Consider the following 25,865-nt stretch of genomic DNA (forward strand, 5'->3'; position numbering starts at 1 on the left):
TGCTTAACACGGGGATGGAATAGGCGGGCGGTGCTTTGTGTCGCTGACCGTATGAGACCTCTTCCGCTGTGTGAGTCGTTTCCAGTTTTACACGATAAACGAAAACGAGTGATCCATGAAATTCTGTCAGTGCTGGTTTGGTAAGAGAGGAGTTCACCAGTCAAAAAGAGGCTCAAGATTACAAAAACAAACACCACCAGGAAGAGTTACCAAAGTAAAAAGAGCACATTGGCCACACACAAGTGATCAGGCCATTTGACAGTCTTCAGATAATCAGCCAGTTGCACAGCTGATGTGTCATTTATCTTTCTTACTTTTTTTTTCTCTATCCAAGATACTCAATGTACATTGTGTGCGATGTTTATGGAAGCCAGTTTCCATTGCATAAAGAAAATGATGAAAATTACGAAAGCTAAAAAAATAAAATAAAAATCACAATTTCAATGTCAAATTCAAGATGTTAATGGTTTAATCATCAAAAAATTGAAAAATTCTGGCTATTATGAGGTCATAATTGTGAGATTTATAAATTCAAATTTTGAGATACAATTTTATCTCATAATCTTTAGTTTTTGATGAAAAGTTATGATCTAAGGCAAAGCTTAAAATTATCTTCATTCATCTCAATTTTCTTACTTAAAAACTTATAATTCTAAAACTCCATAAGATTATCCTCCTGAAGCTCATAATTGTGACTTAAAAAATCAAGTCACCATTTTATAATCTTTATTCAAAGAGCGATAATTTGACTTTAAAAGTCACAATTATGATTTTCCATGACTAATTTTATTTTAACTTTATCAGTTTTTGGTAGCCACGGGCTTCCATACTTTTGACACCGATTCTTTTTGTCCATTCTTTCTCTGCTGTGCGGAATTTGTAATTGTAGAACAAAGCTTTGGAGAGCTTTTTTGGCACATAAAGCCACTTATTGGTCTATAATGACTAATTTGTTTTGTAGATTTATTATTTTAAACCTTAATACCCTTGTTGGACCAGAGAAGGTTAAGGATGCCTAAGTCCAGGCTGGAAAGAGGATCCCAATTTAGGCTGGTCTCATATTCGAGGGGATGGTTCAAAGTGTGCATCCCTCCCTCTCTCTCTCTGTTTGCGCTCTGTCCGCAGTCAGAGGCATCTGGAATCAGTGCGGACCAGAATACCTCTCCCTTTTCATTATTAATACGATACAAACAGAGCAGTCAGTGATACAGCTGCTCACTGCTGAAACATCCACGGAGAGGTTCAACTTTTTTTTTTCCCAGCACCAAGTGGAACAAAAACTCTGCACTGGAACTGGGATCCCTGGTAGTATTGGCTCTCAAAGGGAACAAACTACTTTGATTTTATAATGAAATTTCAGCAGCTATAGTCAAGATTAAATAACCGGATACCTCAGGAGATCCAGAAAAACAGGTTATCCTCGCAGTCCGTGCAGGAACATTATGGAAATATTGGAGTGATTTCTGTTCCTCGGGGCGGAGGGGGGTTTGCTGCTGCTGCTGCTGCTGCTGCTGCGGGGCAGTGTTATTTTCCCACACGGACCGGGGCTGATCCGAGGGCAGAGGGGAGCTAAATGCGGCTGACTGGCGACCCTGCAGCGGGAACCATGAACAGCAGCGGGTCTGGCAACTTTCTGCTGGTCCCCATACCGGAGTATCCCCTGCTGGACTGTGTGCCCAACAAGACGGTGAAGATCGTGGTGCTGGGGGCGAGCAACGTCGGGAAAACCGGTATGAACGGAAGGATTTACTCTTTAATTGTGCTGCTAATATTTAAATGAATGGAGGAAGTTTTTTTTTTCACATCAGCTGAAACTGATGTGTTGCGGTTTGAAGATTAAAGTGGAAAAATTGGTGGCTGGGATTTCAAGCATCTCAATGTAATAATTACAGATTAAACTACTCATCATGCAACTTGTTATTGTGAGGAATATCTTAGTGATTTATTTTCATAATAGAGGTAGAAATATAGTCATAAAACAATAAAATTGATGGGGAAACGTCATCCATCCTGGACGGCTGGGGGCGACAATCTGCATTTTACATATTGTCATTCTACAATATATAAAAACTTAAATGTTTTATGTAAAATATTGTTGGATTTTGATTATTGATGCATTTATGTGCTGCATTTCTATTATATTTGCAACTTTTAGGTTGGTTAATCCATAACAATCATCATGCTTTATAAGATAATCATAGTTTTTTTGTGTAAAATCTTAATTTGAAAAGAGACTACTAGCTATAGCTGTCAAATTAAATGTATAGGAGTAAAAAGAACAATATTTCCCTGTGAAATACAATACAATACAGCTTTTCACCACTAAATATAACCAACAGAAAGATCCCATTGACATGAGGCTCTTATTTTGGAAAGGGGGAAAGTAGTCACCATGCAAAAATAGTAAAAACTTTAAGGTAACAGACAAAGAAAGAGGCAAAAATAAATGATAAGTATAACCTAAAATGAAAATGATCACATATCCAATATGGTAAAATGGTAAAAAAAAAAATGTCAGTTTTGATTTAACAAATATGACATGAGGGTTTTCAGAATAAACTGATGTTCACTTGCGTATATGTAGGAAAAAAAAGCAAAAAGAAGAAAGAAGCCCAGGGCAGAAAGTATAATAGAGGCTGCCACAATTTTTGGACGATAGACTAAACACATCAGTGAGTGTGTGGCTCACTACAAATGGCTGTAATTTGTCACACTTGTGGTAAGTGAGGGATTAACCAATTTATGATCAAGATCAACCTCAGGGAGTTATTAAAGTGCAGCGACTGAGCGTATGAATCATCAACAGCCCAACACTGTAGTTGTATGTGATTTTATAAGTTAAGTTACATCTGTAAAGGCATGACAAACCGGAGGCGGGGAATTAAAAACAGGGCGGGTCTAATGAAAGCTGGTATGTTATCAAGTTGCATTATGGTAGTTGTAGGTTTCTGGGTTATTGGAGCTGATTTTAACCAATCTGATTTTTCACACCGTCTCTTGTGAGTCCCCAAAAACTTTATGAAAGTGCAACAATTAATTGGTGGAGTGGCCCTTTAATGTGTAAACTCAGCAGTGGTCTTCTTTAATACTCCGATGGGAACATGGCAGGAAGAAAAAGCCACAGCTTTGATTAAATTAATGGGGGAAACTGGGCCGACAAAAGCCTTCCAGATCCCAAATAACAAAGTGATAGATTAGGTAATCATTTACCAGGATGAGATGACGCATGACAGATTGCAACATCAGATTCTCAGTATTGGTGGATCACTTTCTCAGTTCAGACTTCTGGCCTGTTTGTGTAGCTCATCTCTCTGCTATGAAAGTCTTCAAAATCAAAAAGTTGCTCGTCAGGGAAAAGGGAAATTCCACTCACACTCGCTAGGAGCAAATATTGAAGTGTTACACAGGTCGGATTTTATATCATACACGCTGCAGTGCGACTCTGAAAACTGCTGTGCACCATCTCTTTTCTCTAAACAGTCCCCGAGATGACAGTGATTATTTAGAGAAATGTGATCCTCCAGTTTGGTATTTCCTCCCACTTTGTTGTGACACAGTTTAACTCCATTTTCTGCGTCTGAGATTCAGAGTTTTCTTCTTTCCTTTCAGCTCTGATTGTCAGGTTTCTGACCAAGAGGTTCATCGGGGATTATGAAGCAAACACCGGTGAGTAAGCGACTCACTACCCTCTGCTTTAGAGAAACCCCTACTATTGACCCGTTCATCCGTTCACTCATTCACCCGTCCACCTGTCTCTTTCGTTCTCCCCAGGAGCGCTCTACTCCCGAAAGGTCACGCTGGATGGGGAGGAAGTGTCACTTCAGATCCAGGATACTCCCTGCGTCGCTCTCCAGGTAACTGGTGGAAACACAGAGGCAGCAGCCATGTTTCCATCCCACAGTCTTCATGTGCAGCACAAACAGAAACGCCGAATGGAAGCAGTGATTTAAAAACGCTGTTATCTATAATATTTATTTACACAAAGTGACATGAACGTACGACTGAAAACAGCTCAGACCTTCCTGACACAGTGTCTGAAGCCAGGTTTTACTGTCAACACTCACTTTCTAAACATTCGTTTTGTTCCCAGTCTGTTGTAGCTGTTTAACCACGGCACAAGGAAGTAATCACAGAGCTAGAGGAGCTTGATAGCTTAGGGGTCATGGTGTTAACTAAGGCCCCAAACAAGCTTAGCTAGGTACTTTAATTCTTCTTAATCCTTTCAAATAGTATTCAATCTCCAATCCAGACTGATTGCTATGGGAAACAGTTAGCAATAATGAGAACAAGCAAGACCACCTCAGGCATTTAGGTTTCTTTAATGATCCTTAAAACTACGTTTGTTTTCACCCTCTGACTGTGCAACAGCAGTTGGAAAAGGTTTGCTCTTTGCTCTTGGCTTTTTAGCAATTAAAAACCTTGCTAGCTGGATAGCATGCTGGCGCTAATGTGCACGCCAAAAAGTTAATTTACTCGTGCAGCAAGAGTGTCAGTTTTTCTATCGAGTTTTATCTGCCATGCTAAAGCCAAAATAAAAGTTTGACTTTTTAGATGCAGATGCAAATAATTACTTTAGCCAATTAGCTCCATTAGCTCCCAATTCTTGAGGACTGATTTACAGCCAATTTCAGTACAATGGCATTAACAGGAAGTGGGCAGCCTCTCTGTAGCTGGGCTCTGCCTCAACTGTCTTACCCGCTTTTACTGGCTCCCCTGTAGGTGGCGCTGTTGCACACAACAGTCCAAACCAAATGGCACCTTTAAGATTTTGTAACGGCTGTCCACTTTCCCATTGCCAGTACTACACAGGTGGTCTTGTCACACTTTTTGAGGTTTAAATGTTTAAATTTGGGGCGTCGTGTGGCGTAGTGGTCTAAGCAGGCGCCCCATGTGTAGAGGCTACAGTCCTCGCTGCAGTTGGCCCCGGTTCGAGTCCCGCATCGGACAGCCTTTACTGCATGTCATTCCCCCTCTCTCTGCCTCCCCATTTCCTGTCTCTCTCCACTATCCTGTCCAATAAAGGCACAAAAGCCCAAAAAAATATACTTTAAATGTTTAAATTTGCGTCTTTAATTGATAAAACGAGAAAAAGGAGTTAAAAAAAAAAGGGGAGGGATCTGCGTTACGTCACTGCTGCTTCATATCTAAAAGTTGAAACAAAGCCCTCAGAGGCAGTCGAAAAAAACTTCCATTTTTATCTCAAAGCAATTTGAGGAATGTATTTGAAGTAAGAGGAAGTGAACTTAGGACCATCTCCTCGCTCATGATGAGTATAATGAGTGCAACGTGCCACACGGCTCACCCCGCTTGACACCGGCGGTCTGTTTACCGAACCAGGCCTCGGAGCTGCTCATTTCCTACGCTGGGGAAGATAACGCAGGGTGAGGAAGTCGCTCCTGGCAGGATGGAGGATGATGGTGACCGGCTTCCAGAGATTAGAGGGAAATAATTGGTGTGCGGAGGCAGGAGGAGTCATGTGTGCAGAGCAGAGAGGCCGAGGAAGTTACTGAGCTTCTGGGAGGTTGTTAAAAGCTGCAGCTGGAGAGATTTTTTATTTTTTTTATTTTTTTTAAACTCATAAAATTGGGCTGCAACAGACAAGAGTGTCCGCAATTACAGAGCTGCAGGTGTTTAGAAATGAAATTCTAGTGTCTGGCGTGGTCACAGAAAGAACATTTTAATCTTGATTACAGAAAATAATATGCTTGGCTTGGTAATTATGTGGACAGTGGAGTGTGAGGAACTGCCCTACTTGAAGTTTAATTGTTCCTGAAATGACGACTGGGTGGTCCAGCGGGTCAGCCGTCTGTTACTTTGTGCAAATCAGCAATTTGACGATTTCACATTGGACAAATTGCGATGAACATTTAGGCGCTAAACTCATTTATCAATCTTTGAAACAGTCAACAGATAAATTGAGAATGAAAATAATCATCAGCTGCAGCAGTAACTCGTGATGACTATGATATTTACTCTTACAGGATGATGCTGAGGGCTTGTACTGCCAGGAGCAGATCAACAGGTCAGACTCATGAAACGACTTGAACATGAATGTGAATTAAACCCGACGCGCTCAAATAATAACTGTATCATAACTGGACTTCCAGGTCGATCTACTGGGCGGACGGTTACGTGCTGGTTTTCTCCATCACTGACCACAACAGCTACCGAACCATCCAGCCGCTCTACCAACACGTCAGACGCATACACCCCTCTGGAAACATTCCTGTTATACTGGTCAGTCTCAGTTTGGGAAGAAGCGGTTTAATTTTGTTTACAATCAGTTTATTTGGATTAGCTCGTCTTTATCCGGACAAATTGCATCAGCCTTTAGCAGTGTCCAAGTCTGTCTCTCTCCTGTCTGGAACAGACGATAACAGTTACCTACTAACCCTAATCCCTGTAATGTAATCTACTCTATAATCTGTAATCTCATGCAGGTTGGCAACAAGAGCGACCTGCTCCGCGCCCGACAAGTGCCTGCAGACGAAGGCGAGACGTTAGCGGCTTCGTTAGGTGGGGCGTCCTCCTCCTCCTCTTTCTGTTTCTCCTTCCTCCTCTTCTGCTAATCATATGTCATGTGATTGTACAGTCATGAACACACATTTCCTTAATTGAGAAGTGAGTGTAAACGTTAGAGTTTACATACTAAAACCTTATGAATTTGCCTTTTACATCAGGTTGAAACTTTAGGTTTTGAGTTAAATGTCTCAAAAGATGCTGTTATAGACAATCGTGGTTCCCAGAAGATGAACCCTAATGACTTTGTTTGTTCCCTGACTTGTCCTCTATCACCACCAGCAAATTTAGTCACTTCTTCAATTAAATATATCTCAACATCTATTTGGAAAATCAGTCGTGTTCCAACATCAGTGACCGATTAAATCAGAAACATGTTTTGTTGTTTTAAAGAAAGCTGATCAGAGAACTGCAGCTTACACATTTCTCTGCCTGCTCCCATGTGTCTCACCTACATCCTGCATGCCGTCTAATGAACGAGGAATGCTGAGAGTTATCTCGGAGATAAGTCCTGATCTTAAAAAAAAACTGCCTCTGCTCACAGGGGGAGTTTACTTTGAGGCCTCGGCCAGAGAGAACCACGAAGGAGTCCACGCCGCCTTCCTACATCTCTGTCAGGAGGTGGGACTTTTTTGTTGTTCTTGTTCTTGTTCATTGGTTCATTGGTCTATAGAAATTTTATAGAAAGATATCATGATGTTGTGCATTATCAGTCCGCCAAACTTAAGGGACTCTCACTTCCTGTGGGATCTCTGATGACAGGACATTTCCCACTGATGCCCCGAGTCACCAGCTAATTCAGAAATACCACATGTTTATCTCTAAAGCTAGAAAGAGCTTTACCAGCCCACAATAGACCGTTCTGTATGTTTGTTTTTCTGTTGAGGTAATGGGACATTTCGCCCAGAGGCTCATGATATTTGAGTGTGTTTAAACTGTGTTTCCTTTCTGGTATTTTTAAAGAGCAGCTTCCTGATCTCTTGTTCTGTTTAACGTCTGCATGTTTTTTACTAATGAGGTGCTTTAAAGGTGCGTTAATTTTTATTAGCTCAGCTTTTGTTGATTTATATTAACGACAGATACAATGATTGTGTGTGATGTGAAATGTATCGCTCGTAGCGACAAACGTGGAGCATTTGAGCATCTTTTAGCTCATTGTTTTGGTTTTCTGGCCCAATACTCAGCTGCTATTAGCAATTAGCATAGTGGAGCATTTAGAAGCTAAACTGCCAGATATTTTCCTCAGGAGACGATAACAACTTTTATTTTGTTCAAAATAAATAACTTAATGCAACTTTAAATTTCTTTAGTTCTTTATTATTAAAAGAATTGTCTTAACACTTGTTGCAAGCTTTTATTTTCCTATACTGGATACTTTTGATTAGATGAAAAAAAAACTAAGTTAAAACATAAATTACACATATTGTATCTGTATCTGTAAGTTTGTTTACATTGGATTGTTGGAGTATTTCAGAAACTAAGTTGGTACAGATTATTATTCTTACTAAAATGCCCTGACTTAACCTGGTTTTGAAATTTGATTTTAAACTAATTTAAATGAGAAACTGACTTAAGCAAAGTTAACTTAGTCACATTTTTATTTTTTATTTTGTGCTCTCTCTCCTGCAGGTGATCCGAGCACTGGGAGGAGGTAACGGGGAGAAGAGGAGAGGAGGCCTCCACCTGGCCAGACCCAAATCTCCCAACATGCAGGAGCTGAAGAGGAGGTTCAGGCAGGTCCTGTCCTCCAAGGTCAAGTCATCCACGACTCTCTGATCACAGGGCGGATCAGGCAGGCGCAGGGCAAGGATAAAGAGCTTCCTTGGAAAAATAAAAGTTGTGGATTTTTCTATCATGGAAGGAAGTAGTCATCCTCGGATGAATGGATGAAGACAAAGACCAAATGGAGCTTTCTGGCAGCTGAGCTCTTCTCTGTGTTTTGGACGAGAGTCAACGCGATCAACGCGACCTCTTCCCAGGCTCGAGTACCGCGAGGATGCTGCTCAAAGCCGACACGGTCAAAGACTGCTAAACAAACAGCATGTGTTGTGTCAGGAACTTGGCATGTTTACCATGATGGATATTGAATTTGTCCGCAAACATCATTGTGAACCTCTCGACGTATTAGGAGCCCAATCCTTGAAACACTGACACCATTCATGTCTCAGTTTTCTTGAGGCTGGAAAATCACTCTCAGTGAATTTAATGCATTAAAATCAATAAAGAATTATTGATTTCACCCTGTCAGTCAAAGAAAAAGCAGATGTCACTTGTCATGTAATGTCTCTTATTTCAGGCTCAACATTTTTACTTTTTCATTTATGTTGGTTTTAATTTAGCTTTAGTCTTTTTAACTAGATGATGAGTTAAAAGATTTACAATTCAGGCTCATTCATTCATTCATTCATTCATGTGAGACCGATGCCAGATCTGAACTTCGCTGATACAAAATAAATGAAAGGCGAGTCTCTGGCCTCTCTGTTGCAGAGTTCTAATGAAGAAAGTAGTCTGAACCAAAACAGGAAATGACCCAAAGACGTAAGGGTTCAAGGCTATACACCGAGTAAATGCTGACATTTGACAGCCGGAAATGAAGCCTGGTTTAACAAAAAAACAGAGCAGAGGGGTGGGAAGCCGATGGCTGCCGATAATAAAAATGCAATCAGACTGAAATTTTATTTTCTGTTGATTTGGCATCAGACTTGGATTTATTGCATGATTTATACTGCCAAAATAAATACTAAAGTTAAACTTAATTGACAAATAGTTTTCAGTGTTATCCAGAGACTGAATCTGAATTATAATGTTTAAGCAAATTTGTAATGAAAAATAAACATAATAGCAGTCTACTAAGCCTTTTTTTGTGAAATCTGTTAAAGGCAACCATTTTGAAAATTACCATAAAAAGGGTAATTTCAAGTTTATTGTCATTAGAATTGAGCTAAAATAATTCATATTCAAATTACAGAGTACAGAGATGTCATACATCTTGGGCACACAAATGGAAAGTGACGTTCAAATTTGATTACATCATTTCATTTTAATATTGGCAGCCACAGTCTTCCATACGTTTCAGCTGTTTCATGTGTTTCAGCTGATACGAACAGCGGAGTTTGTTAATTCTTTCCTAAAGTTACGGAAACGGTCATCAGGTTTGTTTCATCTTCCCAGCTTCATCCCCGAAAATCTTTATAATCTGGCAGGATGAGAAGATGCCAAAACTCTATCCAATAAACAACATACCCGAGAATCCATGTGACTCTCATTCACGAGCCCCGGTTTGCTTGTGACCGTGACAAAGTAAGCTTTTCCACCATAACTCAGCCCCTCCAAACAGAGGGTGTTGATTGCTCCTTTTAATGGTTTGCAGTCTGGGGAATATTTCATTTCTATTGTTTTAAACAAAGATTTTATTGTTGTGTGTCGTTAGTGTTGCTCCACAGGCCTTTTCTTTCCCCGACAAGAAGAAATCTCTGGACGAGGTTCTGTGATGAGCTTCAGGAGAGTGGGTCCAAATCCAAAACTACTAATGAAGCCACTCACTTGGCGTTTGTGTGTGTGTGTGTGTGTGTGTGTGTGTGTGTCCGTGTGTGTGTGTGTTTTCTGCTGTTCTCATGACCTCTCCTCTCATTGACACACACACAACATTCCCAGTAAAGACAAATTCCTCAGCATCTGGAATTTCTTTCTTGGTCACTGAACCACCACTTTAACTCTTCTACACACACACACACACACACACACACACACACACACTGCTGAACCCCTTCTCGTGACCTTATACCCTTTGACCTTTAAAAGCAGCAGGGCTCCATCAGAGTCTGGAAAAAAAAAAAAAAAAAGATGAGATAAAGCTGGTCGCCTCGCTCACTGCGTTTCGAGATGAAAATCTGATTAATGCCAATTTGATAAATGCCAAGACAAAAATAATGTGTGCATAAAAGTGTGTGTGTGTGTGTGTGTGCAAGAGAGACAAAAATAAGAGAAGTTCTCATCATTTACAGCTACTTTAAGTCCAATTTCCTCGTGTTTTCTTTTTAGACCCTAACTTAGCTTCCCACACACACACCGACTACTACTAACACACACACACACACTCACACACACTATGTCGCTCTTAAAGACCTCTTTCCTGTCTGCCACTGAAACAAGTGCTCCTACATTCTCAAATGAGCGATGAATTCCTCCCCCTTTTTTTTTCCCCCTTGAAGCCAGCAATCGTGTAACATGCTCTAAATGTGAGTTTATTTGATAGATGAAGAGTTAATGTGACATTTATGAGGCTCGATTTAGAAAACCGAGCCTCCGCTAAATGTTCCCTTTTTCGGTAAGGACTAAAGGAAGCTGAAGTTAACTTCTGGGTTCTGCTTTAGAAAACATAAAAATCAAAAATAACATTGACATTGTTACTAAATACTAATTTCTACAACAGAATCTTGCCCAACAGTACGTCATGCACTTCACTCCATTCGTCTGGACAGGGAAGTTTTTCAGAGGATCACTGCGAGGAAGGCCAAAAACATCAAATGTTGAGTGAGCACAGCTCTGCACACTTAGGTCCATGAAGCTAATTAAAACACAGAGTTTATTATGACATTAGATAAAACGCACCTGTGCTAATTCACGCGAGTATGAGTACACAGCGACTTAACTATCGTTTCTTTTGATCATGTTAGAGATGTTTCTACGCCTTGATTGGATGGAACCCCACCTGCGGTAAATTCACATGATGTGGAGAGGCACACACCTGTCCATGCAAGAGCTGTGTCCCAATTCAGGGGGCCGCATCTTTCAGGCAGCTCCATTTTTAAGACCGATTACATCACAGTGACCCCTCGTGGCCCGACCTGTCCCAAGATTCATTGAGCGATTCATCCCCCGAAGACCAGACCGTCACATTTTCGGTTTTAGACGCCCACGAAAGGCCACGCATTCGTGGATCGCGTCCCCGGAAAGGATGCACTGTGCTGTTGTTGTAAACGTGTGATCATTTTACCAGCGAAACAATAAGTTTTGCCTTTAAGCTTTGGTTAAAATATCCCATAATTAGTTTAAAATTTTGAGGATCTAAATAATCAAGAACGTATACTGCGTTTGAGACAACATATCACAAGACCTTTGTTATGTTACTATGTACGGAGGATGAGAGCGGACTTTCGTGACCAGACAGATCTGAGGAAAACACTGCTGGGATTTGATCGTGTGTGTGTGCGCATTTGAAAGTACTTCAAGTTTGAGTTGGCACTGTACTGGAGAGAGTATTTAAGGCAGAGTTACAATTGTTTCCACATTACTGAAGTCTATGGAAACACACACCCTGTCAGTGAACCAGTGGCATATGGAAGTCATTCATCCTTCCAGGTACGATAAAGCACATTGGAGCTTCCTTTGAGTCCCCACTGTATGTCACTAAAGAAGCACCATATGGGGAGTTTTTTTCCCCCACTCCAGTCCAGTATGTCCCGCTGCCTTTACTCCCTCCGCTTCCCACAGTGTTGTTTTAAATGGCCTTCGGTGGCATTTAGTGTCGTGTTTAAAGCGTTTTAGCGGCAGCTGTTGGCACGTTGCTTCATCACAGAGGAAATGCTTGAAGCGGAGACAATGACGCATTCATCACTGTCTGTTCTTGTCGTTGCAATGTTTGGCATAATCTTTTGCATCCCAAATAATAAATCTGTCCAATATTGATGAATACAAACAAACAAGAAATGGTAAAAAATTCCCCATCATGCTCTTTGATGTGCCAACTCCTCTGACTTGTTTAGTCTGAGTCTGTGACTCTGGACATAAACAGACAACTTTCTTTGATCTCGTTGGCACAATGAAGACACTGGTTGAATGTCCCAGACTTTAATTTAATGATGGCTGCTTAAGGCTAAAATCCAGAACATGTTTTTCGTTTACAACATATCAATTTATGTCATCTGCACAGCACATTTAAGGAACTGCAGTTTTTGGCACTTTAATGTTTTGCTCCCTTTGTCATTGCAGGAGGTGCCACCCTGGTTCTACCACATGATCAGATCTAGTTCTTGAAACCTTCCCTCTGTGGCACGGTGTAATGTTATTCTGGAAGAAGCCGTGAGATGGTAAATGCACATAGTCCACAACACTCGCGAAGGCTGCGGCACTCAAGCCATGATTGATTGGTATTACGCGGGGGGCCCAGACGTGTGATTGTTGAAACATGGTTGTTACTAACATGCTAAAGATGCAGTAGAAAGGAAACGAGTGGAAAGAGTGAAAACAGCGAAAGAGAGACCTGTCCAGACTAAGGTTAATGATGTCACGGTCAGCTTATCAGCAGCTAACCTCCCCAAGCACCCAAACACAAGTATGTGGGTGTTCTTGTTCTGGTCTCCACTATGGGAAAGCACTCCATCAGCGACAGCAGTGTGGAGGATATAAACCAGCTGTGTGTGCATGCATGCGTGTGTGTGTGTGTGTGTGTGTGTGTGTGTGTGTGTGTGTGTGTTAATGCCCTGTTCTGTTATCTGTCTGTGGAGGCGGCAGGAAGTTAAGGTCCCGTCTAGGATGAAGTCAAGACCCTAAATTCAGAAAAAGAGCAAGACGCAAAGGAAGGAGTGAAATGTTCCAGGAGAGTCTTAAGAAAAGAGAAGGAAAAAAATAACCAGACTAAGATAGCTGACAGAAAACTGCGAAGAGGAGGAAAGAGACAAGATAGGAGGTGTTGAAGGGAGACTAATTCAAACAGATAAAAATGAGACAGAAAAACACAGAAACGGGAACATTATCAGCTCGTTTGTCCGAACACGGAACAAACGAAGGTGTCATCTTTCAGCACAAGACAAACACACGATTATTATTATGTTCTGAGTGACAGCTAAATGTCGCTGCGAAAGGCCGCCAATGCTTTTTGATGATAAAAATCAAGACCGTCGTTGCTCACATGCAAATCAACCAGTTTTTAAAAAATAATAATATCCCAAGAAGGTGGAACAAAGAAACATTGACTTGTAGGTTGAGACGTGGACTCGACTTCCTTCAAGCTTAGCCGTCTAAAAACTCAGCTTGAGGCTTGAAGACGGAAATATTTAAGTTCACAGTCATTGATCTGCGAGTAAGGCATTACAAGACAACAACAAGGTCCACATAATTGTTGTGTGTCTGGAGCTTTTGACCAATACACAAGGTCTTCTTTGAGGCTTACGTGGAAGAGAAGTCTTAAAAGTGACTAGAATCAAAGAAAAATTTATATCATCTTTGAAAGCTAACCTCAGCTACTCAGGAAGACTGTGGGATATGGTCAAAAGCTCCAGAACAAAAGAGTAAGTGGATATTAAATCAAGATTGTTTTGTCAATTATTAGTACAGCTTTAAAGAAAATGTTCAGCCATAGTAAGTGACCATCATTCAGACTTTAACGGCTTGAAACTGGCTGAAGGACTAAACAATCTCAGCTAATGCTCCTTCTTACTCGCTTGTGCCGGAGCTATCGACCGTATCACACAGTCTTCATCGGTTTGTTTAAGTGATAAGGGAGTGTAGATGTCCAAACACTTCATTCCTCTGAGCACGTCGTCCATGTTGACTTAAAGGTTGATCTCTTCGCCCTCCACTCAAGGTCAACTTTCTCTTACTGCTTGTTTTGGAGCTTTTGACCCAAATATGTAATGCATCGTTTCCTTCCAAAACTACACAACATTTTCTGATCTGATGCCCCTCGGGACAAAATCGTTAGTCAGTGCTTTCCAAAACGACTCCTTTTTTCTGATCTTCCACTGCAAAGTTTAAGCTCGGTAGGTTTTTTGCTAAAAACTACTTGGTTATGGGAAAGTTCGTAGCCATGGTAAAAAAAGAAACCAACACTGACTGTTCGTAGGAAAAAGATATGCAAACAGTGGTCAGTCATGTCAAAGACACGCGCTGTTGACCTAGTCATCCACCACGACCGATCCTTATGAGGTTTTGCGGAGCTATAACAACCTCACAACCTCCAGGATTAAGGTGAAACTGATCGGGAGAACACAAACGTTTGCGAACCACTAACAGACGTGAAAGAATCCACTATCATCACATGCTGCTTCCTCCTGTCTTTAACTCCAACCTTGATCTTTGTTTATGCCTTTTGGCCTCTTCCGCTCCCTCGTGTCTAAATGGCTGAAAACATAGAGTTAATGCACGAACAATATCTGAGGTCTGTTGTTTCTATTTTTGGCTCCAAGGCTCCCAGTGGGCAACTCATTTACCCTCCCATTTCCCCTCTCCCTCACTGTTCCCCTCTTCCTTCTGCATTTCTCGGGACTCAGCAGGACATTTCAAACCATGGATTTACCAGACATTGCCCATGACTATTTCCCACAGTGGTTGAAGAGCAAATTCTATCCCCTATCTATTACTCATTACCTTATCTTCCCCCAACGGTTTCTTTCCCACCATGTCTCTTAATTTTGTTTCTTCTCCTTCATCTTGGCTTGCATCATGTTTTCAAGATAAGCTAATGATTTTTAAAATGCCCTGATTTATCACCACAAATCCTACGTTGTAATAACTCACTGGAGCGCTCTCAAGATAAGCAACTCCGATGTTGTTCTTGAATGCAAATTGGAGGCTGATCAATTGATGAATGGATCACATTAAATAACTGTCTGTTTTAACAATTGATTATAAAATCATTTCAAGTATATTTAGATTTCTTACATCTCAGCCAGTTGTATCCACAATCTCATTCTTTCGAGTCACTACCTTAAAGCTTGTGACCACAGGCGAGGGGTTTCGAATGATGATCAACTGGTAAATCAAGACCTTTGCCCTTTGGTTCAGTTCCCTCTTCACCACAACGGTCTGGTACAATGACCCCACTTTACGGCTGACACTGCACCGATCCGCCTGTCGATCTCCAGCTTCATCCCACCCTCATTCGTGAGCAAGACCCCAAGATACTTAAACTCCCTCACTTTGGGCAGACACTTCATCCCAACCCGAAGAGAGAAAAAGCCACAGTTTTCCAGCTGAGAACCTCCGACTTCACACTGCAAACCTTTCACATGCTGAAGATCCAGGTCACATAATCTAAAGATGGTTTGAAGAGGTTAAGAGTTTTCTTTCCCCAATAAATCACCAGAATTTATAAAAACTTGGGTCATACCGATCTCATCTCCCGGATTATATGCTAACATGCCTGTTTCAGCGTTGGATCGTAAATATATCTTTAACTTTGTGTTCCACTTTTATTTCAAACTTTTTTCTCTATGGAGATTATCAAAAAGAAAACTGGAAGCATCGCAGGAAATTCTTAAGCATAAACCATCTTTAGATTCTGTGATCTCCGAAGCCGGAGACGCTGTTTCTCTTCAGCACAGTCAGATCAAAAAAAGAGATCGATCAGATAACTCCGTTTAGATTATGATATATGCCGGTGCTTTGTCTATGTGTTTTCCTTGAGTAAATGTTGAATGTTTCAGCGCAGCTCTAAGCGAGGAGTGAGATTAGAGAAAAGCTTTAGAGATCCTCTAGTTGCCATAACAAATAAACAGCAACTGTGTGTGTGTGTGTGTGTGTGTGTGTGTGCGTATGCCCACCAGCCACTTATGCTAGCTGCCGTCTGGACTCTATCTGATGGAGTGATGGGCTACAGCCTCATAAGCCAAAGAAAGTCAACCATCACACACAAAGGTGAATGAAAGCTATGTGCGTTTAAGACAGAAAACACAAAGGTTCTGTGCATGCGCATGTTTTGCAGCTAGTCTGTAAGTTTACACTTTCATAAATGTGTCTTCTCCAGCGAGGCTATCAGCTCGACACGCCTCTGTCTCTCCAAGATAAACAGACAGATGGGAGGGAGAAAGGAGTCGGGGAATGAGTCATGCTTACTGATTTATCAACGCTACAAACACATCCTACAGGAAAGAGGAAATTCTTTGAGAGAGGTTTGCTGCTGGAGTTCACAAAGCTGACATGACAAAAGTCATTTTCTCTGATGAGCCTTGACTGTGTTCTGCAGGGCCTGGCCTCTGTTACTTCAAGATGTTCTTAACCCCCCTTTCCTTTTTTTCTTTTTCTTTTCTTAATAATTTAATTTGAGGCTGCGTGTGGTTGTTTCTGGGTGGCAGGGTCGTGCTTTATCCTCTCCTCATTCCTTGTTTTTTTCATTCATGTCACTGCGCTTTTCTGCATTTCTGACTTTTCATCCTTCCTCCTTTGATGTGTGGTCAAATTGCAGACCACATCAGATAAGGAAACATTTTTTTTACTCTGAATGAGGTGGGGCCGGCAAAAGAAAAAGAGAGGCTCTGAATGGATGTTTCAACACGCGTCAATGTGGAAGTGACTGCGATTAAATATGGTATGTACTGTAAAAGAAGTAAAGAAAGTGAGGAGTGAATCCTGGTCCTGGAGCTTCGTCCACCAGCTGTTTTTAAAGTTCAAAACTAGTCCGTATCAGGGTTTATTAAATTCAGATTTATGCAAATGTGTTGCCCCACACAAAGAAGTACAACGTGATAAGTTGTTAGTAAAGCTTTACACCTAACTACTACTTTTAACTGCATTAGTTAATTGTTTTAGTCACTTAAGGGCATTGCAACAAGCTCTAAACACAACACATATCACACAACATATTATTATCTGATAATGTTGATGTGGCAAACTCCTTAGCAAACAGCTGCCTTACACACTGAGCAGACATTAGCATTCACTTGGACTCCTGATGAATGTTAAATCCAATATTTATTCATCTTTTAGCTCAATTTGTGGTCTCCACCAGCTCCTGACAGAAATATCTGGTTCTTTAGCCACTAAACGCTCAGCTATAATCACCAGCTAGTTGCTAAACCTGCTTGTTTGTGAAGAAATAACATACCTCCATCAAAAACCACAAATTGTCTTCACATCACTGTTCATGTACGAATTGAACAAATATACAACATGCACATTTAGTGAGCTTTAGAGGGGTTGGAAGACGTGATTTTTATAATTTCGGAATTACGAATTAGCCAGGTTAGCTGCTTCCAGTCTTTAAGCTAAGCTAAGCTAATTACCTTGAGGCTTCAGTTACTGCACAGACATGAGAAGAACGTAGGACATAAAAGTCAAAGTGGGACTATTTATTTTAAATAATGAAATTAGTGTAAGCTATTTATATAGATAACGTATGATGCAACGCTTCATCAACAAAAGTCCTTGGAAAACTTTTATTTTGGTGGGAAATCAGAAAGCTAAAGTTGAGAGATCAACTTTAGCTTTCTGATTTCTCTCCCAAGAAAAACAACTGCATCAATCATTTCACAGATAAGCAACTTTTAGTACCTGTGTATAAATTGACTTGACAGAAGTGGTGTAGTTATATTTGGATTTCTTACAATGACCCCGGTCATTTGCTCAGTTTGACCAAGAGGTTTTTTTTTGTGCGCATGAGAAATGACTTGTTTCATTTCCACAGCGAGTGATTCACAGGGACTGTGGTTTCTTAAATATGGTCGCCAGAGGGACTGTAATGTCACCTGAGAGCCCCGTTGCCATTGATGGAATGTGGAAACTTGTTTTGTCCTGTTCGGGGCCTCGTCAGCCCCCCCGCCCTCAGCCCTCAGCCCTCAGCCCCCTCCACCTCTACACGCTGCGGTGCCGGTCAGTCTTGAGAACGAGAGGCCCCTTCGTCAGTGACCGCTAAGTGGCTGTTTCATAAAGATAAGTGCCATTCAGAAAAGAAAGAGCTCGTGATCGATTCAAAGAGTTGCTTATGGCAGAGACTGTCATCACCTGGATATAAGGAGAGCGTCTGGATGGTACAGTAACCTGTGGTTGAACTCTGCTGCAGACCTGAGTCGAAATGAACTCCATGGGAGACAGAAAAAACAGAGTCTCCTGAAGTCAAACATTTAAACAGTTAAAGTGAATGAAACTCTTGTAATATAACATCAAAAGATTGTAATTTTTTAACCCACATATTCTATTTTGGGTCATGCAACAGTTTTGTAAGTTAACGGGTCACATGGTTAACGCATTGGCTCCACGATGCTGATGATCAATGGCAGCGGCGTCTGACCTTTCTGCCGTGTGAACCTTGAAAGTGAAGTCAAAGGGCACATATGTTTATTTTTAGGTTAAAATCTTATACATGAGTGTAATAGTGATGTAAATCATGATTTTATAATCATTTTCTGTTTAATTCTGGTTTTGTGGTTTATTTTCTCTCTGATGTTCCAAGTCTGTAACTCAGTGTCACTGTTACCCATAGAGACAGACTAAAGTTTACAAATAAAATAAAATCAATTTATCTTTTGACCCTTGGAGACTAAAATTCAAAAGCTTTTATTGTAAAAAAGTGAAACAATATCATAATTCAGCTTAAAGTTTCATCGACTGAATGTTGTAACTAGTAGTTTGATCAAATTTAAACCAAAAGTCACGTGATGTTTTCTCAAATCTGGTATTTCATTTTTGTGCTTTGAATCATTTTATTTAGGTTTTTTTTTTCCAAACAATTCTGTCTGAATTAAAAAGAAAAAAAAAAGCAATATTAGGGTGATAAAGCAGCATGTACTTAAATGTGTGCTGAAGCGTTACAGTAATAGAGTCACGGGGTTCATCTGGCAGGATTAGGACTTCACATCTGGACTGATTTGTCTTGGTTTTGACATAATGTTGGTCGAGTCAGGTTCAGGGAGAAGAGAGAGAGAGTATGATGGAGGATATAAAACGGGATATAACTTTATCATCCAGTTTGGAAAGTTGCTTCAGTAACATAAAACACTCAGCAGTTTATTCTCATGTAGATGCTCGGAAGAAAAGAAAAAAAAAAAAAAACGCATTTTGATTTATTTACTCTCCTTGATCTTGTAACAACTTCACTTTTGGCTTTTGACATTTTGGGGGGGAAAAAAATAGTTAAAGCATGTGTTTGAATGGGAGCAGAGGAGAGGGTGAGTCTGACAAAAAAAAAAAAAAAAGGGCGAAACAGTGAGTCAGATAATCAACATTAATCCATCAGCCCCATGAAAAGGCCAGAGCGGTGACGTTCACCCTGCAGAAATGTGCAGTGTGTTCTGCCACATTGTGCAACGCCTTGTAACTTTTTATCACCTCCACAATGAAGGAGTGGGACTCTGACGCTCTGCTCTGTGAAGGCCTCATTTCACTTCAAGGAGAAACCTTTGTCGTTGTTGTTGTTGTTGTTGTTGTTGTTGTTTTTCTAGAAAACCCCACCACACACCACGGGACAGTTTTCTGTACAGGACACTGAATGAAGAGGATGGGTGGCGTTTCTGGGTTGTGCTGCCCTCTAGCTTTCAGAGAAGCACTGTGCTGTTCATGAGGGAAGGAAATACAGTTTGTACTCTCTTATTATTTATACATTTTAGAAATGTGCTTTTGTCACCAAGGTTTTATTTATTTTTATAGAAGATCCGTCCAGAGACTCTAAAATCATCCTTTTACCCAAAGATGATGAATCAGTTGTAGATCTATTAGGATATCTACTTCCTGTGCTGAGTGAGATACCTGAGAAGATCATTTTAAATGAAATGTTAAATTATTTTGAGTAAAAAATAGATGAATTACAAAGCCACAACATGCCGCTGTGCTACAGACCAGGACGCCGCACTAGTGCTGCATTAGTGAATATCAATGATCATGATGATGTCAGTGGTTATAGTTTCGCTCTCACCTCTCCAAATAAAAATAACTAATAGATTTGAGAAAATCATATACATAATAATAAATATTATTCTAATTTTGTTGCAGTAGGGTTCAACATTTATTTAATTTATTTACTTTTACTGCAAATAAATAAACATTAATTAAATAATGCAGTAAGAGTAAAGCAATCTAAAATATGGAAGATGTAGTCTGCAAAACGTTTTTCATTTCAAAGTATTTTTTGTATAATTAAAAAGAGGAGTCCTGCATCTGTTCGCCACATTGGGGACGGATGATGAATCTACAGTTGAATACCACATGTGCGTCAGCCGTGGCCACATACTGTGTAAAATAATGTGGATTTCAGTTGGACCACATGCGTTACTGCCTCTGAGCCGCCTGGTCCGCAGGTTGGGTCGTAAAACGGAAAGTAAATCACATATCTTCTGGTGTCTGACTGGACAGAGCTTCACGGTGTGTCAACGTGTCCATGACGGTTTATTAAATGAACCTGAATATATATATATTAAGTAGTTAAATGGATAAACATTTTTGAACAATTTTTAATGGTTATGTTTTGGAGTTATGGCCTCAGTATTTCTAAAATCCTGTATGTATTCTCTCCTATATGTTATTTGGCTAGAAGGCAAAATAATAAAATAATAATAAAAATATTAATGATGATAATATTAATGGTCATGATCATCATTCTCACTTGTCCTACTCAGTCGGTGTAGCTTACACCTACAATGGTCCTGATTGGATTTGATATAATCTGACAGGACAGGTCACACACTTGTTCTAGGTCATCTCAAACACACACACACACACACACACACACACACACACACGTGGATGAGCTGTAAACCGTCTTGAGATGTATGTATCGTCACAACGCAGTGGCACCATGTTGGCTCCCGAATGTGAGGAAGTAATTCAGCGATTTGTTTTCTGGATGTAAAGAAAAGGGAAAGTGATGAAACTTTCGCTGTGGTGCAGAGGAAGCAAGACCTGTCCATCTCATCAATGCATGGTAGGAAACTCATAGCAATAGCGCAGAGGAAGCGAGGCAAGGACATTTTGTTTCTGTAGCATATTTAATTACAAATAAACCCAGCTTTCTTTAAATTTAAGTGCAAGGTAATAAATCATTCGAGAAAATTCCTGTATGTAACGGCAGGTCTGGCAAAGTGAGTTTTAAGAAGTCCTTTAAAAGACGACACTGACTCTTAAACTTAAGTCTTGATGGCAAAAGCAGAACTGCCGGATTCGCTCATGCTGTCGGTGTGTGACAGGATGACTTGGCTTGTTGTATCTGACAGGACTGAGCAAGACAAACATCATCATCAGATCAAATTATTAAAATTAAACAACTCTCTTTAAAGGCTCCGTAAGTGTCTCGGTTTGTTCATCCACCGGTGGATCACACAGGTTTTAATTCCACATTACAATCAGACATGTAACATCAGACATTTTAGGCCTGACCTATTTGATTTACTGAGTGTAACCATGACGAGATTTCTACACAAGGATTATGATACAGTGCAGGAATGAAAGGGTCTCATCTGATAATCCTGTTACAGCTCCCTGAGCCAGGGACAGTGCTCTTACATGATACAAAATTAGAGTGAAACTCAAACCTTTAAAGTCATTCACAATCGGCTGTAAACTATCCTTGTTCGTCTCTGAGAAAATACATCTCATTGCTGAATTGGTGGAGGTGTCTGTAGAGAGATCGTATTTGAAGCACTCGGAATCGGAAACAGTATTTCCCTCCAAATCAGAGCTGGATTTCATTTGGTCCTCGAGTGTTTTTTGAAAAGAAAATATCCTTGAATCAAGGACTGTAAACAAAATTGCTAAAAATCCACACGTAAACACACTAGAAAATTTGTCGGATGGGTGCTGAAGGTCTTTCTGGAGGTTTAGGTAAAGTGGATAAAACAAAAGTTATGGTACAATATTTCTTCTTCTTCTCACACCTTCCTCCTCCAGGTTCTTGTGAGCTCTGGAGGTCGTGAGCCTTGAGATGCGACAACAGCACCGTGCCTTCATCTCCATACCTCAAACATGGCAGCAGACACCAGACAACACTCGTTCTTCTGCGCTTTACCCCACCTTCCCCATCCTCCCTCTCCCTCACCTGATCTCTTGCCTCCTTCCCGCTCTGCTCCGCTCTATCCATCCCTCCGCGGCCTCCTGAGGTTCCTCTTGGTTCTCCTGTGCTTACTGCCCCGCCCGGCCCAGGGAGCCTGGTTCCGGGTTGGGGTGGTGGGACCGTGGGGGTGTGACCCTCTGTTTGCCAAGGCCCTTCCCAGTGTGGCGGCACAGCTCGCCGTCAACCGCATCAACAAGGACACCTCCCTGCCCTACGCCGCAACCTTCGATTACGTTGTGCTGCAGGTACGAGGCTGATCTTAACTCTCATCAGAAAGCGGAAGTGTTGCTCAGTATTTCCAGATCCTGCGCCTTCTTTGACTTTGAAGATATTTGGTTGATACGTGGATAAGTCTGAAAATCTGACGTTCTACGTGCAACCAACCTTTTCACAGGATCATAGGACAGATACAAAGGTAGTTCATGACTAGGCTAGTTGGTTCATTGATTCATTTGACTGATTGATTTATTGGAACTGCCTCTTCAGGAACCCTGTGAGACATCAAGGGCGCTGGAGGCGTTCATGGGTTTCAACACCAAGGCCTCGGGGTACATTGGACCTGCCAACCCCGGCTACTGTGATGCTGCTTCAATGTTGAGCAAAGGCTGGAACAAAGTGGGTGAAGATATGAGTGTACACGTTAAAGATGCCATGATGTAGTTGTTTCTCCTGTCTTTTCCTGCTTTGACAGGTTCATTTTGTCATTTGTTCTCTCTCTCTCTCTCTCTCGCCCAGGCATTGTTTCCTTGGGGTTGCGTTGGCTATGAGTTGGACGATGTTCGGAGCCACCCGACCTTCGCCCGCTCCATGGCCAGGCCCACTTGGGTGCTGCTCAGCCTCATGAACTACTTCAGGTGGGCCCACACCGCCATCATCTCTTCCTCAGAAGCCATCTGGATGGAGACGGCCACCAAGGTTTGAATTTGCTTTAGCTTTCGCATTTCTGATTCTGCAACAACAACAAAAACCAGTTGTTGAATGAGGAAACCACACTTTGCTGAGACATAAAGATCCTCATTGAGTTCATGGATCTCGTCTGGTGTGTGTCGTCCCTGTCCTGTTCAGGTAGCTGATTCCTTGAGAAGCCACGGTCTGCCGGTCAGACTGGTCAGTTTTATGGAGAACACACCTCACGGCATCAGACGAACTCTGGCCAAAGTTCGCAAGATGAGAGAAATTCGGGGTACGGGGACCTTTGTTGCATCATCCCTCCACTCCACCCACTCATATCACTATCACTTCTCAAGGACACAGAGTTTCAAACTCATCAATGTCATGTTTCATCCTAGTTGTGATCCTCTGCATGCACTCGGCACTGATCGGCGGCGGAGTCCAGAAGCTCCTGTTGGAGACGGCCTACGACATGCAGATGATCGACGGCTCCTTGGTCTTTCTGCCCTACGACACCTTGCTCTACAGCCTTCCCTACCGCAACGTCTCCTACCCTGCTCTGAAGAGCAACAGCAAGCTGCTCCGGGCCTACGACGCCGTGCTGACCGTCACCATCGACTCGCCCCAGACGTCGTTCTACGAGGCCTACAGAGAGGCTGTGGAGAGGGGGGAGGTGGCGAGGACGCTGAAGCCAGAGCAGGTGATGCATGGAAGAATAATGAGTGCGTGCTGTTGAGATGCCCCTTTGATCAAGGCAGTGTGAGCTGAAATCTGTGCCCTGCAGGTGTCTCCGCTCTTCGGGACCATCTACAGCTCGGTCCTCTTCATGGCTCATGCGGTGCATCGAGTTCGGAAGTCTGGGCAGTGGATGTCTGGAGGAAACCTGGCAAGACACACCCGCAACCTGGCCTTTCAGGTACTGAGTGGTGTGAGGAAAACAGTGATCATTCAAAACAGACAGAGAAGCTCGAGAAAAAAATTGATAGGACCATAATAAAAAGGGCAGTTCCAATTATATATATATATATATCTTACTATCGTTGCAGGGCTTCAGCCACCCAATCAAAACCAACAGCTCTGGAGCAGCACTGCTGGACTACCTCATACTGGACACAGACGGACTCTCCTGGGAGCTGAAGCCAGTGTACAGGTACACATACATACTTATACTAATAGTAATATAATTTTCTTCTTCTTCTAATAATAATAATGACCACATTGACTGACGACAGGATTGACATGGAGGTCGGTATGGTGCGCTTCCTGGGTCGAGACATCCACTTCCCTCGAGGCTCCGGACCCTGGAGGGACTCGTCCTGTTGGTTTACTCCTGGAGTCCTCTGCTCAGCGGGTGAGGACACACACACACACACACACACACACACACACAAATATATATACTTTACATTCATAAGCTATGTGGTGCTGTTTTGATTTAATGTTGAGACATTCAAGGACTCTGTGAATAAACATATTCCTGCACATGCATTTCCTAAAAGCTGTTTAGCATGAATTGTTTATGTCATGCATACATGCATATAAAGGAACTAAATATAGTTTGTCTAAATATTTTCTTTAGGTTTACATTATACAGATGTGCACTCATTTCACTAGAAGGCTAGATACGGTTAGTTATTCAAAGTCCTTGGAAATGCTGACTGACAAATAAAGGTTACTGTTTGTATTCTGTAATCTGTTTTTATTTTCTTCAAAAACTTCAATCAAAACTATTCCTTTTCTGTTCCAGGTGTGGATCCGTTCACGACTTTCAGCATGTTCCTTGGGGCCATCGTCTTCTGTATTTTTGGTGTAGCAGTGATTTACTGCATCAGGTACAAAGTCAGCAGGAAGTCGTGTTGTTTGAAGTGTAGAGTATCAATATAGATTAAAATTGATATTTGTAGGTGAAAAGATTCTGATCTACAGCCGTTAGTTTATCATTCATTCCTTAAATCCTTCCTTCTTGTTGCCTAGGCGACGCATCAATCAGATTCGACTGGTCAAGGGTCCGAACAAGATCTTGCTGACTCTGGCAGATGTCACATTCATAAACCCGTCACTTAGCAACAAGGTCAGCCTCTCTTTGACAATTTGTATTCATTACAAAAATAAATAAAACAGGAAGTTGTTGTATATTTTTGATGTATTAATAAAAATTAAATAAATCTATATTTTTTTTGTGGGTGTCTTCAACTGTTAGAATCAGACGTCATCATCAAAATTATTGGGGGTTTTTTTATGATTGAAAAATCGTCTCACATCCTGAACTTAACTCTCCACAGAAGTTGAGTCTGGACGACAGCAGAATCAGCGGCATGAGGAGCGTGTCGGACCACAGCGTTGCCTCACAAGTCTCCACCCAATCCCCGGCCACCTATGAGAACACCAATGTTGTCATTTACCAGGTGACGCGAGTCATTTTAATAACAAAATCACTCCAATTCGTTTTAGTATCTTGAAAAGACGAGAAAGAAGCCGTTTCTTAATGCGACTGCCTGCGTTTCTTTGGTGTTCCTCCTCTGCAGGGTGACTGGGCGTGGCTGAAGAGACTTCCTGATGGGATGTTCAGCAGAATCAACCCCAAAACCAGCGATGTGTTTGAACTGGTGCGTGATGTTGCTGCTGTGAGACAAAGTGTGAATATCATGTCATTTTTAGTTAGAAAAATTAATTCACCAACGTTTTTTTTTTTTTAATCTGC

The 25,865-nt window shown here is 41.4% G+C and overlaps 2 protein-coding genes across 2 annotated transcripts; both read left to right on the forward strand.

The window, feature by feature from the left end:
• The first annotated feature begins 1,094 nt into the window (after positions 1-1,094).
• Positions 1,095-8,778, forward strand: rasl11a (RAS-like, family 11, member A). The gene is made up of 8 exons (XM_023422682.2): positions 1,095-1,730; positions 3,610-3,666; positions 3,772-3,854; positions 5,982-6,022; positions 6,108-6,237; positions 6,441-6,516; positions 7,064-7,140; positions 8,149-8,778. The coding sequence occupies exons 1-8, from the start codon at positions 1,574-1,576 to the stop codon at positions 8,293-8,295; spliced, it is 768 nt and encodes a 255-aa protein (XP_023278450.1). The 5' UTR covers positions 1,095-1,573; the 3' UTR covers positions 8,296-8,778.
• A 13,407-nt stretch (positions 8,779-22,185) lies between these two features.
• On the forward strand, positions 22,186-25,708 carry LOC147818173 (retinal guanylyl cyclase 2-like). The gene is made up of 12 exons (XM_087178348.1): positions 22,186-22,518; positions 22,760-22,888; positions 23,009-23,188; positions 23,339-23,456; positions 23,563-23,864; positions 23,949-24,080; positions 24,211-24,314; positions 24,397-24,515; positions 24,912-24,996; positions 25,139-25,235; positions 25,447-25,574; positions 25,690-25,708. Exons 1-12 carry the CDS (start codon positions 22,186-22,188, stop codon positions 25,706-25,708), a joined length of 1,746 nt encoding a protein of 581 aa, XP_087034474.1.
• The last annotated feature ends 157 nt before the right edge of the window (positions 25,709-25,865 follow it).

This window comes from Seriola lalandi, unplaced genomic scaffold (assembly GCF_002814215.2).
Source record: "Seriola lalandi dorsalis isolate HSWRI2012SDOR001 ecotype SW California unplaced genomic scaffold, Sedor1 jcf7180002054684, whole genome shotgun sequence".
NCBI lineage: Eukaryota > Metazoa > Chordata > Actinopteri > Carangiformes > Carangidae > Seriola > Seriola lalandi.

Bases quoted from the DNA above. Each gene is read 5' to 3' on its own strand.
- rasl11a (XM_023422682.2), top strand. From the start codon at position 1,574: ATGCGGCTGACTGGCGACCCTGCAGCGGGAACCATGAACAGCAGCGGG. The intron at 6,238-6,440 runs GTCAGTCTCAGT...AATCTCATGCAG, and splicing joins GAAACATTCCTGTTATACTG to GTTGGCAACAAGAGCGACCT. The intron at 6,517-7,063 runs GTGGGGCGTCCT...CTCTGCTCACAG, and splicing joins GACGTTAGCGGCTTCGTTAG to GGGGAGTTTACTTTGAGGCC.
- LOC147818173 (XM_087178348.1), top strand. From the start codon at position 22,186: ATGGCAGCAGACACCAGACAACACTCGTTCTTCTGCGCTTTACCCCAC. The intron at 24,516-24,911 runs GTGAGGACACAC...TTTCTGTTCCAG, and splicing joins TGGAGTCCTCTGCTCAGCGG to GTGTGGATCCGTTCACGACT. The intron at 25,236-25,446 runs GTCAGCCTCTCT...AACTCTCCACAG, and splicing joins ACCCGTCACTTAGCAACAAG to AAGTTGAGTCTGGACGACAG.